The 17,757-nt window shown below is 40.8% G+C and overlaps 1 protein-coding gene across 4 annotated transcripts in view; it reads right to left on the reverse strand.

Moving 5' to 3' along the window:
* The window catches only part of LOC145358140 (LIM/homeobox protein LMX-1.2), a 197,168-nt gene that overhangs the window by 17,819 nt on the left and 161,592 nt on the right, over positions 1 to 17,757 (reverse strand). For all 4 annotated transcript variants that reach the window (XM_080211820.1, XM_080211821.1, XM_080211819.1 and 1 more), the window contains one exon: positions 1,180 to 1,412. In XM_080211820.1, the coding sequence (XP_080067946.1) occupies positions 1,180 to 1,412 (233 nt within the window). The remainder of the gene's footprint in view (positions 1 to 1,179; positions 1,413 to 17,757) is intronic.

Below are 17,757 nucleotides of genomic sequence, written 5' to 3' on the forward strand. Positions count from 1 at the left end.
ATGGAATTCGATCTATACTGGAGAAGCTGAAAACATTTGCAGAGCTACGGGGAAAGAGCAGAGGGATGGGATTGATTGGATAACTCTTTCAAAATGTTGGCATAGGCATGATGTGACAATCTGTTTGTTCTCAGATTCTGTGTGTTAAATTCCCAAAACCAAAGAAAATGTATCAGCTGTGAGATAATAATGTCTTCAAAACATCTGATGAAATGGTTCCCTAAAAAGCCGCCTTCCATCCACTTGGCAATTTTGGTGTGAACACAGCCATTAAAATATGCAGGGCTGTGCAGGACATTATCATGACAACAAATGCCTACAGTATGGCATCACATGCTGATCATATGATCTATTTTGATAAGCGTAGGCTTGGAGAGCCGCAGGACTTGTTCCTGTGCTGTACTTTTCTTTGTTCTTTGTTGTTCTTTGTATTTTTCAATTAGACTATGTTCCTAAACACTCCAGGCAAGGCTGGGCCTTTAGATGGCCTAGTGGTATTATTGCTAGACCCAGCACTGAATCCTGCCATGGCAGATGATGAAATTGGAATTCAATTAAAAAAATATGGAATTCAGAATCCATTGATAACAAGGAACCCATTAAGATAAAAGCAAAATACTGTGGATACTGGAATGTGAAGCAAAAGCAGAAAATGCTGGAAAATCCTAGCAGGTCTGACAGTATTAGAGCTGTCAAAGGGTCATCCAGACTCGAAACATTGTCTCTATTCTCTCTCCACAGATGCTGTCAGACCTGCTGAGATTTTCCAGCATTTTATGCTTTTGGACCACGAAACCATTGTCGACTGTTGGAAAACCCATCTGGCTCACTAATGTCGTTTAGGGAAGGAAATCTACAGCCCTTACCTGGTCTGGCTTACATGTGACTCCAGAGCCACAGCAATGTGGTTGATTCTCAACTACCCGCTAAACAAGAGCAACTAGGGATGGGCAATAAATGCCAGCCCAGCCAGCGACACCCATGTCCCACGAATGAATGGAAAAAACTCAAGTTAGTTATTTACAGGAGGATAAGAAACTTTGGTTTATGCCGTGATATCATATACTTTGTGTACACTGCAAGGGTTTAAAAACAAAGTTAGGCATATGGATTAAAATAACTGAGGCGACAGTGGTGAATGTTTCCCTGTGGGAAATGCTTGGATTGTGCTGTCTTTACCTGAGTCAGAATCATCAGGGCTAACGGAACTCAACAGCTCCTTTTCTTTCTCGTAGTCGTTTTTGCAAAGCAGCTGTCCCTCTTTCAAAACATACTCGTCTCCTTTCCTCAGTTGTCTTTCGCAAACGCAGCAACAAAAACAGCTCAGGTGGTAAACGCACTCTAAAGCTCGCATCACAAACTCTGTGGGCGCTATCTTCTCCATGCAGCCATTGCATTTCGTGGCAAACAACCTGGAAAAGACAAAACTGGTCTGAGACATTGCAACTTGTTTATGCGTCAAATATTCATAGAATCATAAGATTCCTACAGCATGGAAGAAGGCTATTCGGCCCATCGAGTTTCCACTCATTCTCCAAAAAAAACTTACCTAGTACCTCCCCCACCCTATCAGTGTAATGTCCACCTCCACATTAGCCATGGCTAATCCACCTCCCCTACACATTTTGGGCCACCAAGGACAATCTAGCATGGCCAAGCCACCTAACCCGCACACCTTTAGGCTATGGGAGGAAACCTGAGCACCCGGAGGAAACCTACACAGACACAGGGAGAACATGCAAACTCCACACAGACAATCGTCCAAGATCGGAATGAAACCTGGGTCCCTGGTGCTGCGAGGCAGCAGTGCTTGGCACCGTGCCACCTGCGCTTTCTTTCTCACTGATGATGTACTGGTATAGAACACCCCATGGAACCATATGAAAGGTAGAAGACTGACCCTGGCCAACATTCCTCCCAAAACCAGCACCACAAATAGCAGACTGATTGGTTAGTCTACTCCATTGCTGTTTGTGGAATGGTACTGTGTGTACACCTTTTGATATGAAACAGCAATAATTATATATTACTAGTAATTCACTAGTTGGCAAACAGTCTATAAACATGGAGAATGGGATATGGTATTGCATAAAGATCAATTATTTCCTCTTGTTCACACAAGGAACCAATGCGGAGGTATGCCTGAGTAAATTCAACATTTTAAAAAGTTACTTTTTCAAACATTTCATGGATGTAGCAGTATAATTTTCATAATCTATTGACTGCGCCAAATTGTTTAAAAGCATCTGATATTAAAGCAATGTGCACTATTTTTTATTCCCACTAAATCTAATTCCTTTTCCAAATGGTTTACTCAGTCCTCATGTTTCATTTTGATTGTAAACACAATACTAACAATTCACATAAGTCAGGCACCAGATTTTTGAAGTAAAAGATGGAAAGAGTTGCATTTATGCAGCACCTTTCATGACCACAGTTCATGCCAAAGTACTTTACAACCAATAAAGTACTTTTGAAGTGTGGCCACTGTTGTAATGAAAGGAAGCGTGGCGACCAGCTAACATACAGCAAGGTCCCAAAGATTGCTGTGTGATACTAGCTGGGTAACTTATTTTCCTACTGAAGATTGAGGAGTAAATATTGGCCAGGTCACCAGTGATGTCTTCCACTTCTTCAGAATAATGCTATGGGATCTTTAACATCCTGAGAGTGATGCACGCAGGTACAGCAGGCAGCAAAGAAAGAAAATAGTATGTTGTCCTTCATAGCGAGAGGATTTGTGTATAGGATTAGAGATATTTCACTGCAATTGTATAGGGCATCGGTGAGGCCACACCTGGAGTATTGTGCGCAGTTTTGATGTCCTTATCTGAGAAGGGGTATCCTTGCTATAGAGGGCGTACAGTGAAGGTTTACCGGGCTGATTCCTAGAATGGCAGGTCTATCATATGAGGAGAAAGTAAATCAGTTAGCATTATATTCATTGGAGTTTAGAAAGGGACCTCATAGAAACGTATAAAATTCTAACAGAATTAGATAGGGTAGACTCAAAAATAGTTCCTGATGGTGGGGGAGTCCAGAACTAGGGGGTCATGGTTTGAAGATAAGGAGTAAACCTTTTAGGATTGAGGTGAGGAGAAATTTCTTCACCCAGAGGATGGTGAATGTGTGGAAATCACTACCACAGAAAGTAATTGAGGCCAAAATATTGTGTGATTTTGAGAAGTTAGATATTGCTCTTGGGGCTAAAGAGATCAACGGATATGGAGGGAAGGGGGAAATCAGGATATTGAATTTGATGATCAGCCATGATCAAAATAAATGGTGGAGCAGGCTTGAAGAACCAAATGGTCTAATCCTATTTCTGTTTACTATGTTTCTATCCACCTGAGAGAGCAGATGGGACCTTAGTTTATTGTGTCACACAGGACACTTACAGTCTTTTCACTCGTCCAGTTTGCAGGAACTTTGTAGTGAACTGTTTGTGGGAGACCAGTTAGCCCAAGAATACCTGTACCCTACAGCCCACGTGAATCTGGAGTCCTTTTGGATCAGAGATGCGATTCCCTATTGCTTCCATAAAACAGTAGACAGAGGCCGTGGGGGGGAGAGGGGGACTGGTGGTGTTGAGATGGCGGCGCGGGCTCGTTGGGCCGAAGGGCCTGTTTCCCGGGCTGATTTTGTTCTTTGTTCTTTGTTCTTTTGAGATGATATCTCTGGCTGTGTCACATTCCCACCTTCCTCCTGCACTCAATTGAATTTTTTTGCATTCACATCCTGGAGTGGGATTTGAATCCACAATGTTCAGACTTGGAGACAGAAGTAAACTGAGACACACCTACAAATAAGTTAGCATGCTGCACAACACAAAGAAATATATTGTGTACGGATATTTAATTGATCCATTGCTCTCAGAAAATGAAACTGTTATGGAGTAAAAAGGTTGAGCTAATCTCAAGGAATAAAATTAAATTAATTCGTCTTTCATAAGTTTACAGGATGTGACTTGGTTCTATGTCAGTTCAGGCAAGGATTCAAGGAGCTCGATGCTACAGTTATTTCTATTTGGGGTGTAAATCCTTCCATGCTCACTGAAGTTGCCCAGGACACACACCATCTGCAGCACAGACACTGGGCTGTGGGCAGCTCACAGGATTTCATCACTCACACTTCTCAGTCACGTGCTGGGAGGCATAGGACAGTGCTTCCCGGTTTGGATCCTCCTGTGGGATCTCCCCACAGCTGCAAGCCAGAGATCAGAAACTCCACAGCATCAGGGAGGCCAAATCGGTTACCCCACCCATCCACACCAGCTGTGGTGCCATCCATTGATAATTCGACACAGTGCCAACCCATACAATGAGCATTCTTAATCCCCAGATTAATATTCAAATAAAGTCATCTTAGGCCTTCCATGATTTCACACACTCAAAGGAACTGTTTTGTGAGGTAGTTGGAATATCAAAATGAAACATTATAGGATTTCTTCACCACAGAGAAGCTGAAATTGGACACATAATCATACTATACCCCAAGAATAGAGAAAATCCTTCTGCATGTGCTGAGCCCCAGGGCATTCCTGGCCACTTGCAGCCTTGTAGGGAGTCTGACAACACCAGGTTTAAGTCCAACCGATTTATTTGAAGCCTTGGCAGAAACTCATGTTGAAGATTTTGATATTTTGCATTGGTATTGTCTTCAAAGGAAAACAATCGCACATACATATAATGCCTCAAAACACTGCCACGCATCCCAAAACATTTACAATCAATGAAGTACTTGTGGAGTCGCTGTTATAAGGTAGAAAGTTTAGTAGACATTTTGTACATAGCATTTGATTTGATTTGATTTGTTATTGTTACATGTATTAACGTACAGTGAAAGGTATTGTTTCTTGCGCGCTATACAGACAAAGCATACCATTCATAGAGAAGGAAATGAGAGAGTGCAGATTGATCCCACAAGTAGCAATGGGATAATGTGCACTCTTATCCAAGAGTGTGGCATGGTGGCATTGATGTCTCAACCATGATATGGAGATGCCAGCGTTGGACTGGGGTAAACACAGTAAGAAGTCTCACAACACCAAGTTAAAGTCCAACAGGTTTATTTGGTAGCACAAGCCAAAAGCTTTTGGACCATTAAGACATGATTACTTGTAAAGACTTAAGTTCCAACCATTATCTTGTAAATTGAGTTTAGTGTCTGTATATGCCCTGTTTGTGAACACAACTCCCGCTCACCTGATGAAGGGGCAGTGTTCCAAAAGCTTGTGCCTTCTGCTACCAAATAAACCTGTTGGACTTTAACCTGATGTTGTGAGACTTCTTACTGTCTTATAGCACCAGGGACCTGACTTCGAGTGCCCTGTCTCAGATGAATGCCTGTGTGTTGTTTGCACATTCTCCCAGTGTCTGTGTGCTCCGGTTTCCTCCACAGTCCAAAGAACTGCAGGTTAGGTGGATTGATCATGCTAAATTGTCCCTTAGTGTCCCAAGATGTGGAGGTGAGGTGATTTGGCCATGATAAATTGCCCCTTTGTATCCCAAGATGTATAGGCAAGATGGATTGGCCATGGAAAATGTATGGGGTCACAGGAATATAGTGGGGGAAAAGCCTGGGTCAGATACTCTGTCAGAAAGTCAGTGTAGCCGAATGGTCTGTTCTGCACTATAGGATTCTATATGTGGCAATAGAATCAATAGGAAAAAAAGAGAAAGATATAACTAGTCGCCTGTTTTAGGTGTTGGTTGAGGGATAAATGGTAGTTCAGGACACAAGGAAAGCTCTCTCTCAAAGGAGTTACATGGGATCTTGTACGTTCATTCAGAACAGACAGGCCCCAGCTCGATTCTAAAGCTAGCTTCACTACTGAATCCCCAGTCCTCCTCTTTCACAAGTTACCTTTCTGGAAGTGTTTGTTCTATTATCAATAGGCACTTGCCCTCTTTCAGGCTGTCCCTTCCATAGCTGTGATTTTATAAATATATATTTCACTGACAAGTTTACTCATCATATCTAGTCTTAAAAAAACCTTGTCAAGAAAAGCCTAAATAAAGGATTACATTCGGAAATCTTAAGCTTGCCCTGCTGCTTGTAGTGTAAATGAACCACCTGTGACTTCCTACTCACGCTAAGCTGTTAACTAACCTCTTTTGCTGATTTTAATTAAGCCTCAGGCTGTTGTCTAAATACAGGTGCTCTTATGCTAGAAAGTTCGGCATTTTCTTTAAGCTTAATGTGTTAGGTATAACATCATTCCAACTTTTCATCCTGACAGCAGATTAGCCTTAACACGCGCAACAAATCACCCAAGCAAACCTTTATAATCATTTTTTAAAGTTTGCAATGATGGTTGGGCATCAGGATGTTCAATGCAGACAATCAGGCGTGATTGCAAATCAAGTCCTGAAATCCCAAACTAATCCACATTTGCCCACAGTGGTTAATCTTGGCAAAAGACCCATTTTCCTGAATCCGTCACTGATTCTTGTTTTGTGTTTGAGCTCTGGCGAATAGTTCTGAAGTTTTCCAGGCATGACACCTCTGTTAAAAAAAGGTGTTTCTCCACAATTGGGTTGCGATATGTCTGAATTAACCAAGTATCTTAAGTAAGACAGGTTAACTTCATGCAAAGTGGTCACCCCAAGAGCCTATTGAATTCTCTGTGCGTTTACACATCGACAAAGTTGCCATTTTACAGAATTCAGCCTATGAGTCAATCATTTTATTTTATCCCACTGACTGCCTGAGAAATCTACTCGTCTTTTATTAATTTTTTTGGCGATATGGGACTGGGAGTCTGTTGCAGAACCGTATGAAGTACAATAATTTGCATGAAGTAACAATTGTAGGATACTTGATTCCTCGCTAACGCAGAAGCTGTGACAGATATTTCATGATTGCGGGATGAAATCCCCACTCCCTAATCTTCTCTGTGGTTAATTTATGGCGCTTTATTATTCCCCCCGCTTGATATATAGGAATCCACGCGATAAACTGGTATCTTTATCTCGCGGATAGCTTTAAGCTGCGCGACGTTCAGTTAGGCCATTAAGAATGTAGTGGTTTGGAGATCAAATTGAGAAGAATTCCCAAATTAAGTAAAATGTTCTGTGCTCTTCGGCTAGGTATATCAGCAAGTCATTACTGCGAAATGATTTGTATTTGCACTGTGGCTAATCTAACTGCTGACTGGAGTAAATCTCATAACATGTCAGCAATAAAGCCAGTTTAGGACCTGTGATGACGATAATATTGCACAGGACACCTATTATGAGTGGACACTATGTAGGCTTCACTGCACAGTTTCAGATCATGGCCATAAACCTTTAAAGAGTAGACAGATGCTTCGAGCCTAAATCAGAAGGCTGATCTGTGTTAGTTAAAGGAAGTGACTGTAAAGTTTTTATATCGTAGGATATTCCTCTGAAGTTGAAGTCTGATTCAGTAATCCTTACAAACATAACTGCTGTTATATGATCCATTGTGTCTTCCTGCTTGAGTCAGAAACATCTGTTGTTTAATATGTACAGCTGATTTATTATCTATAGGGGGCTTATCTTGCTTCGGATTTGACCCTGTCCCTTTTGCTGCAAATCAGTACTTCACTGTTTACATTTACATTGTCCTAACAACCTACTCTTTACCTCTGTGTTGCTTTGTCCTGCCCTTCATTTCCTTTGTTGCACGCAAACATAGTTTAATTGTTTTATTATAACTAATTAATTATGATCAGATAGGCTTCAGTGCAGTTTGTGCAATTTACTGTTCACATTAAGTGTGCTTCAAGAGCTCCGATAAATGAATGGTAGTTATAAAAGCCTCCTCGTTCATCCATGTTGCTTGTTTACCAAATTATCTCTTGTACTGAATGGGGCACAGCAATAAGCTGGGATTTATTAACTCTTTGTTTGGGTTTGACTATGAAACATATGCCACTGACCTACAAAGAACAAAGAAAAGTACAGCACAGGAATAGGCCCTTCAGCCCTCCAAGCCCATGCCAATCATGATGCACTAAAAAAATGACCTTCTGCCCTTACTCTCCCTCCCTATTCACGTATCCATCCAGATGCCTCTTACATGTTGCTAATGTGCCTGCTTCCACCACCCCCTCTGGCAGTTCCAGGCACCCACCATTCTGCATGAAAAATTTACCCTGCACATCTCCCTAAACTTTCCCCCTCTCAGCTTGAACCTGTGCCCCCCTTGTAACTGATATTTTCCCCCTGGGAAAAGGCCTCTGACCATCCAGCCTGTCTATGATTCTCATAATTTTGTGGACCTCTATCAGGCCTCCCCTCAGCCTCTGTCTTTCCAGTAAAAACAATCGTAGCTTATTCAACCTCTCCTCATAGTCAACACCCTCAAGACCAGGCAACATCCTAGTGAACCTTCTTTGCACTCTTTCCAAAGGTTCCATATCCTTCTGGTAGTGATCAGGACTACACACAATACTCCATATGGGCGGCATGGTGGCACAGTGGTTAGCACTGCTGCCTCACAGCCAGGGAGCCGGGTTCAATTCCCAGCTTGAGTCACTGCCTGTGCAGAGTCTACACGTTTTCTCCGGGTGCTCCGGTTTCCTCCCACAGTTGAAAGACATGCTGGTTCAGTGCATTGGCTACGCTAAATTCTCCCTCACTGTACCCCAACAGGTGCCAGAGTGTGGCAACTAGGAGATTTTCACAGCAACATCATTGAAGTGCTAATGTAAACCTACTTGTGACATTGATATGTGACTTTAAATGTGACCCAATCAAGGTTCTATATAACTGCAACGTGATTTCCCAACTCTTGTATACAGTGCCCCAACCGATGAAGGCAAGCATGCCATATGCCTTCTTAATCAGGTTTAAATCATGTTCTTACACATTTCATTGGGTGGTAGTGTTTTGACAGGGTATGACAAATAAAGAAGACTGGGCTATACACTTTTGACACCATTAAAACAATAACAAAGGATAATTTCATTATTTCTGCATGCCTTTCAAAATTGAGCAAAGAATACTGTCCTTAAATTTTTTTTTAAATCCTTATCCTTAAGATATTATTATTGTTACTTTTATCCTAGATTTCAGTCAGGTTTTATTTTGTTCCTTGAGTCTTTTTGCTCCTTGTCTCAATTATGTAGTTTATTCCTGTGTATCTGTTCATTATCTGAAAGATGCAGTTTGTGTCAATTTTTGTTTCATGACATTTTGATGAAAGAATTTATGAAAAATCAAATTATTGCTTCTGGCAGGGAATTAAAACAATTTTTCATTTATAAAGCAAAGAATATTACTACCTTTGGGAATTCCATAATTCTTTTTGTATTCCCTTCCCTCCTTATAGCATTAAACTGCACAGCACATATAATGGCTTCAATTTTTCCTAATCTGTGGTGGAACGTGGAAATCAGCATCATAAATTATTGAGGTTTGGAGTAGAAATCCATGGCACTGCCATCCGAATTTCAAAACCTCAAAAGCAATATCACCGATGAAAATATAGTTTCCCAACTTAAACAGTGCCCCATGCATTAAGTGGAACACTACCCAAGATGATACTGCGAGGTTCAAGATTTACAGTGATACATTACAAGGGTGAGTATCTTCCTTGGCACAGTCATTTACTTGTACATGGTAACTCGAGTGCGTGTTCAGTTTCTTTCAATGTTTGCTTAATGACTCACTAAAAACATTCTACCGGGGGTGGTAGTGGAAGCAGATATGATAGTGACTTTTAAGGGGCATCTTGACAAATACATGAATAGGAAGGGAATAGAGGGATATGGTCCCCAGAAGGGTAAGGGGTTTTAGTTCATTTGGGCAGCATGGTCAGTGCAGGCATGGAGGGCCGAAAGGCCTGTTCCTGCACTGTAATTTTCATTGTTCTTTCTTCAATGCACCTAACCAGCACATCTTTCAGACTGTGGGAGCACTCGGAGAGACACAGAGAGAATATGCAGACTCTGCACAGACAGTGACCCAAGTGGGAATGGTCCCAGTGCTAACCACTGCCCCCAAAAACCTGGCATGAGTTGATGAAGACAGCATGAAACTTGCTGGCAGCAAGAGTTAACTGTGAAGATTATATTGCAAAGCCATCTCCTACATGACGACACTGATGTACCAAACAATTTCCAATTAAACATTAATCCCCTTAAACAGGCAGTTCAGAAATCTCTGATTTATATGCAGGGCATACGTTATCGCTGTGCACCTACTATGAAAAAGAATAATATATTTTGTTGATAGTGAACATTCATTTGTTGACACTCCATCCATCACTGACAATCTAATAGCAAATAATATACAATTCTGACAAAATCTCATAAAATTCTGGCGAAAATCCTGCATGGTTTTACCAACATTTGAGGAGGAGTATCTGGTTGAACCTGATTTCCCTGCACAAAAGCAAAGAGTGTGTCATTTATAAATAATGGAGTGGTTTTATGCCACACATATGCTTGCATGCTTGTAATAAAAATATCTACACTGTCACACTCAACTTTCAATTGAACCACTTTTTCCTTCTCCCCACCTGTGCCCCCAACCCCATTTCAGTTTTCAGGTTTCTGATTACAGAGTGTATCACCAAGCACAGCTGCAATTACTGAGTACAGAGCTAATTATTTCATTTTTGTCAACTCGCCACTGTAATATGAACAATTTATGTTGAGCAGTAATACCTCCCATCCACTTCTTTCACCAGCAATTACTTCACTTCTCATGTTCTTTCTGGCAATAGGTACTCCTGATTTATTGCTGGCTGTGTCAGGTTGTAGCAACAGCTCTTTCCTTCGGCACTCACACACAACAAACACAACATGGCAAGGCAGAATGTGTTCACCCTGCAACAACATTTGTGTAGAACCTTTAATTTACTTCTAACATCCCAAGGTGCTTCACAGGAGCATAATAAAGCAGCTTTTTATGATGAACTACTGCAAACGACAAAAGGCTTGGTCATAGAGGTAGGCATGTCTCAGAGAGGAAAAGAGACTTTGAAAAATAAAGGAAAGAGAGGCAGAGAGGTATGGGAGGGCATTCCAGAGATTAGAGGCTTGGCAGCCAAAGGCCTGGCAACCAATTGGTTCAAGCGATTAAATATAGAAAGTTAGAAATTTGAATCGGGAGTAGATCATTCGGCTCTTCAAGCCTATCATTCAATGGCTGATCCTTTATCTCAACCCCATATTCTCATTCTCTCCCCTTGATGCCTTTCAAGTCCAGAAATCTATCTATTTCCTTCATAAGTATACTCTTCTGTGGTAGAGAATTCCACAGTCTCGCCCTAAAATGGGGGATGCTCAAAAGATGAGAACTGGAGGTGGGCGGGTATCTTTGAGGATTGAGGAGGTTATAGAAATAGGGAGGGATGAGGCCATGGAGGGGTTTTGAAAACAAAGATCAGATTGCTAAAATTGAGGCACTGCTCAACTGCTTACTGGTGTCAATCGGCAAGCACGGGTATGGTGGGTGTACAGGAGTTGGTGCGAGTTTGGACACAGGCAGAAGAGATTTGGATTATCTCAAGCTTATGGGCAGTATAATGGAGGTGGCCAGCCAGAAGTGTGTTGGAGGACCACAGTCATGTCCAACAAACGTGGCATGGTCAGTACACCTTCTCCTCCTGGTATTTGAGCAGTATCTTTCCCAGTGGCAGCTTCATCTTCCATCTACTAGCCATTTTAATTAGTCTGCTAGATTGGAACATACTCATGCTGCTACAAACAGGTAATAGCCAATAGGGTATTAAGCACAGTAAACATAGTGAAGAAAAGTACTTCAACACTGCGCTAACTATACCATTTGCATTAATATATGCAGCATTATATGTCGAACAAACACCTTGTTTGTAATGATTCAAAATCAAAAATGCTGAATAAGCACAGCAGGTCTTGCAGCATCTGCAGAGAGAGAAATGTTTCGAGTCTTCAACAGAACTCTACTTTTATTTGAAGTAAGATTTGTTAAGCTCAAGACTGTGAAAGCTTGTGCTACTTTACTCTTTAAATTAAATCTCATCCCAGCTTCTTTATCCCTCTTCTGATTCACCCTGACTTTCCCTCCCTTTTTCTCCTCATTGTTGTTGTCTATTATTTTCCATTTCCCCTTTATTTCACATTTCATTATTTTTCTCTTGTAATGCCCATTTGGCCTGTCTCCTGTCTTCCTGTTTATCTATTGTCACATTTTCTAAACCCGAGTTTTGCCCTTTAGCTCTTATACCAATGAACACTGAGGTTTGTAAGAAACTCCAGGCATGACACTCTACTATAGCAACCACACCTCCACAGGAAAGCAAGGACAATCTCTTATGTACCGAGAAAGCCTTTCACAGCCTGGCAGCAAGAGTAAATCCTCCTTTATGGAACAAGAGGGATTAGTGGGGTGCACTGGACTGAGGACTTAACCCTACCCCCAGCACTTTTTTTCCAGCACTAGTCATTCAGACCCCTGCTGTTGTGTACCATCAAACAGGACAGAAAAAGAAGTTTTGAATGATACAAGAGCTGTGTTGTGGAAGAATCTAATCTTACTTTAATACTTTTCCAAGTTCAGAACCCAAATGGAAAGGCAACTTAACCCATTAATTGCTGTGCACAGGTTGTAATCAGGAAAAACAGCGCTGAACAAAAAAAACACTATTACAAGAAAAGATGTTGCATTGTGACTGCACGATTTCAATGCATACTAGTTAAACATTAGTAGGTAGTGTGGCCAAAGTTTAATTAGAACAATGGTGGTAATTACTGATTAGTTGCACTAACATTTTAAACTGGTATATCACTGAACATCCAACAAAATAGTCTGACAACAAAAAAAGTATTCTGTCGGACAGATGTTAAATCTGGCTTTCAGAATTTGTTTCAATTGTTTGGCAAGATTGGCTTTTCTCACCTCTGGTTCTTCTCTGGTATAATCATTTTCTTAATAGATTTATGCTGCATTGGAGCTGAGGCTAAACTTATACCTTCAATTAAATGCCAAATTCCTATATAACCACCATTCCTTCTGGTGCTCTGTAATGTTAGTATACTTTTACAAAAAAACTACAATTATAAAACTGGCTTCATTTCATTTCTGGGACCAAAGAAAAATTGGGATCCAGTGCTTTGCTTCTCTGAAAGCATGTTTTAAAATTTCGCAGCAAAAGTGGTGTTTGAGTATATTGACAGGGTTATTTTAAACAATGGGCAAAAAAAACTCCCTTGTCAGTGCTAGTTAAATGACCCAGTAAGTAGCCTGTTGGGATACGATGAGATAAGACTGATAAGACAAGGACTAGCTTAGCTCCTGGCATGTCATTTGTGCATCTGTGTTTGTGGTAAGGATCTTGCGGACCATCCTCTTCACACCTGAATCCACAGATTTCTGATAAATTGCGCATGGTAAACTACCCAGCGTGGCCTTTCACCCAGAATACTAATGTTGACTCTGCGCCTTCCCACAGGTTTACACGGGCTGAGCAACTCTGTGAGGAATCAAAGGTGTGCAAAGTCAATCCTGCCAAACAATCAAAATGAGATCTGAAAGACAGATTTAACACTCTGCTAAACATTTGTCTGACTTAATCCATTTCTATACCTGTTTAAAGAGAAGTTACATAAATATGTGAGGTTACAAGAACAGTTGAACCAGTTTGATGTGCAAGTCCATCACTTATTATATTCCCACAATATCTTGAATATGAAAAGCAATGTTAAGGTGCTCAAATTATAAAATATTCTTCTAAAGAAATCAATTTTATGGTTCCACTACTTCATTGTTAGATCATGAGTGCTTTTCATAGAATGGAATAGTTACAGTGCAGAATGAGGCCATTTAGCCCATTGCGTCTGCACCGATTCTCCGGCAGATCATCTTACCCAGGCCATCTTCCCCCATCCCATACCCGTAACCCCATTTCCCATGGCTAATCCATTTAAAGTACATATCTTGGGCCACAGGGGAAATTTAGCATGGCCAATCCATCTAACCCACACACCTTTGGAGTGTGGGAGGAAATCTGAGCATCTGGAGGAAACCCATGCATACATGGGGAGAACGTGCAAACTCCAGACAGTCACCAAAGGATGGAATTGAATCCAGGTCCCTGGCACTGAGAGGCAGTAATGCTAACCACTGTGCCACCTGACTTTCAAAATGTATAATCTAATAAGAGATATAAACTAGAATGCTCTTCCATGTTTCAAGGTGAAACATACCCCCAGTGCAGCTAGAACAAGAATTAAAACTTTTTCACAAATAAAGCCAGCTAGTTTGGAGTATCCTATTGAAAGTAGTTCCAAAAGGTATGCAATGAGCTTCAGCATGAAGAGCTTGTTCACTCACATTTTGCTGACTGGTATGGTGGCACAGTGGTTAGCACTGCTGCCCCACAGCACCAGGGACTCAGGTTTGATACCCAGCTTAGGTCACTGTCTGTGTGGAATCTGCATGGGTTTCTTCCAGGTGCTCCAGTTTCCTCCCACAGTCTGAAAGATGTGCAGGTTAGGTGGATTGGCCTTGGTATATTTTCCCTCAGTATACCCAAACAGGCACCAGAGTGTGGCGACTAGGAGATTTTCACAATAACGTCATTGCAGTGTTAATGTAAATCTACTTGTGACATGAATAAATAAACTTTAAACTTAAGGATGGGGTGGGCAACACCTCACTAACTACAATTCCTATAAACATCATCATGGCACTGACCATCATGTGATGGCACCTGCTCTGCGTACAACTAACATGTATGTAAGATAGTACAGTAATAACGTGGTTCAGTTTGAATCTATTATGTTGAATTGTTTGCAAATTAAAATTGCTTGCAAATTATAGATCTCCCAATGGGTGTAAGGCTTTCAAAAGTGCTGGTAATTACTAATCTTAAATTTGCCATTACTGCACTTCTGTCGAATTAAAAGACATAAGCATTCATCAACCTATAACAAGGTATTGATACCGAAAATACCAAAGAAAAGATCACTGCGTATATGAGAAACACTAAACTTTTTCAAAAACCTGGCTAAACAAACATTTGAAAGTCCTCAAAGCGCTCCTATCTTCAGTTGTACTTACAATAATAAACATTGCCCAATATGCTTTCAAGCCGGACTTGTAAAATAAAGGCAAAAGGCACAACTGCAAGTTCATTTGTGCAATGAGATGCATTAGTGGTGATTGCAAATGGCATGAAGCTGCTTCACTGCTCTTTGTGAATCTAATATAAGCTTCTTTTTAAGTAAATACTTTACTGCTCTATAGTGTTTTTACCTGCTGAGGACTCCTTAAAAACAGTAAGATGAGACTCTGACCTTATTAAGACCAAGTTAAAGTATAACAACATAGTAAGCTTTCACCACATGACATCAATGATTCTGAACTAAAGCCTTATCGTTTCTGCTACACTTCTCCTTCTGATAGGAATCTACACTCCAATCACTTGAAGAGATAAAAAGCGTTAAGTACTGGGTATTTTGACTAGATAATACGCCTTGTTTTCATCTTTGTCTGTGCATTTTATTGGTTGAGTTTTCACCGTCTCCAAGTACACAATCTATTTAGAGACTTAACTGCTTCATATTTTGGGCAAAAAAAGAATACAGTTTATTAGTACGAAAGTAGAAACAGCTGTAAACATTTGCTTTGATGAAGAGGACTATGGCTTCTCTGTGCCTCAAGGCACATACCCACTGTGTGTCAATCATTAAAAGAAGAATGTAAGGTGTATACAGGGTCAGTAGAAGGCCATTGGACATTTCAAAGGCCTTGGGGGTTCGAGCAAGCCCAGCATGGCTTGTAGGACTGAAAATTTACAGGCTATATCGCCTCCTGACCTTTGCCCTGTACAGGCACCTCTCTGGCTAGCCTTAAGCCTGAGTCTGTCTCGTGGACACACAAGATGGCACTGCTTGAGACCCCAGGACTCTCACATATTTCTGGCTGCCATGTGAGGTTGCCTGCTTGTACAAAGAGTAAGTCAATTCATCCTGATGTTCTAAGGATGAGAGTTAAAGACAATAAATAGGAGATCCTGCTGGTTTTTATGAACACTTGAAATCCATGTGTGTGAAATAGAGTATTAAGGTTAGCTGAATTCAACAATGGATATTTAAAATGTATGTTTACACTGTCCCGTTGTCAGATGATGGATGAATAATATTTTTTACAATGCATTAATATCTGAAAGTTAAGTAAATACATGTTTCCTGATGTCTGTGAAATAATTAGCCACAAAATTTGTTGATATGTACTATTGTACTTTTCCTCATTTTACTTCTTAATTACAAGTTTTGTTGAAAATTTCGCCAATGCTACCACTACAAAGAAGGCTAATATCCAAAACAAGTAGCACGGTTTGCCAACTATTTAGCAGTGATAAGTCAGTTGGCTGCTAATGCCAACACTCATGGGGACCAAGCACAAGCCCAGCAGAACAGGAATTGCTTTTCATATCTAATGGTATTCAGCATTAACTAGGGCAAATTAGTCGTGCCAAACTATTACAAGGGAAGGCAAAATATTTGGAACTGTTTGCAATAACTTGTTACCTTACTCAGGGGACTGATGAAATATTTATCTTCCTTGAGATGCCAGCCTGGCTATAGGTCTCTGCACAAAGGAAAAGTACAAGCAACCTCAAACAATCCAATTTATTTGTCGATGTGTGAAAATGAAGTCACAAAATCCCTACATTGCAGAAGGAGGCCATTCAGCCCATTGTGTCTGCACTGACTCTCCAGCAGAGCATCTAGCCCAGGCCCGATCCCCATAACCCCACATATTTACCCCACTAATCCCCCTAACCTATTCATCTTGAGACACTAAGGGGCAATTTAGTATGGCCAATCCGCTTAACCCGCACATCTTTGGATGTGTCCAAAGCCATGCTCTTACACCACCGTATGATGCAGATAGCTGCTCAAGCCCTCTCAAAGCTGAAGTAAGAATATCATTGAAAAGGTTTATTTTTTTTTATTTTTCACAGGATGTGGGCATTGCTGGTTAGGCCAGCATTTATTGCCCATCCCCAAAAGCATTTAAGAGTCAACCACATTGCTGTGGATCTGCAGTCACATGTACATAAGAACATAAGAAATAGGAGCAGGAGTAGACCATCTAGCCCTTTGAGCCTGCCCCACCATTCAGTAAGATCATGGCTGATCTGTTGTGGCCAGACTGAGTGAGGACAGCAGATTTCCTTCCGTAAAGGACATTAATGAACAATGATTTTTATCACATGCTGTGGCAGAGCCACACTCTTCTGACTTTGAGCAACTTTTGAATCAGTTGAGAAAGCTAAAATGCTGACGTTTTTCTGGGAATAAAAACAAACAGATGCCAATGACTGAAAAGTTAGGATCAGAGAGTTTGTGGCCATGGATTCATGTGCACTATGTCATGGAAGCATCTGAGGATGAAAGCAGTCTCAACTAGCACTTCTGTATTCGGGCAAAACTCAGTGCTAAAGTATACTTTTATTAAAGAATAGCTAAATGGGTCATTCAGCCAAAAAAAAGTCTTCCTATTTATTAACCCATGAATAGCACTTCTTATTAAAATCTTTGCATATTGACAGATAAAATGAAAACATCTATATTTCTGCTATTCCCTTCATTTAAAAAACTCTGCAGAAAGGTAACACACTGACACCAAGAAACTCCCACTCTTTAGTCCCTCAGGCATTTTAAACCTCCTTTTTAAAAAGATGCATTATACTTAATCACCACCTGATTCTTACTAAATTAACATATGTTTACATAGTAATGAGCTTTAAATTGAGGCTCTTTCTTTTTTAATTAAGCTCCCAGCAGGTGCA

The sequence above is a fragment of the Carcharhinus amblyrhynchos genome, chromosome 25 (assembly GCF_965287045.1).
Source record: "Carcharhinus amblyrhynchos chromosome 25, sCarAmb.v2.hapA, whole genome shotgun sequence".
NCBI lineage: Eukaryota > Metazoa > Chordata > Chondrichthyes > Carcharhiniformes > Carcharhinidae > Carcharhinus > Carcharhinus amblyrhynchos.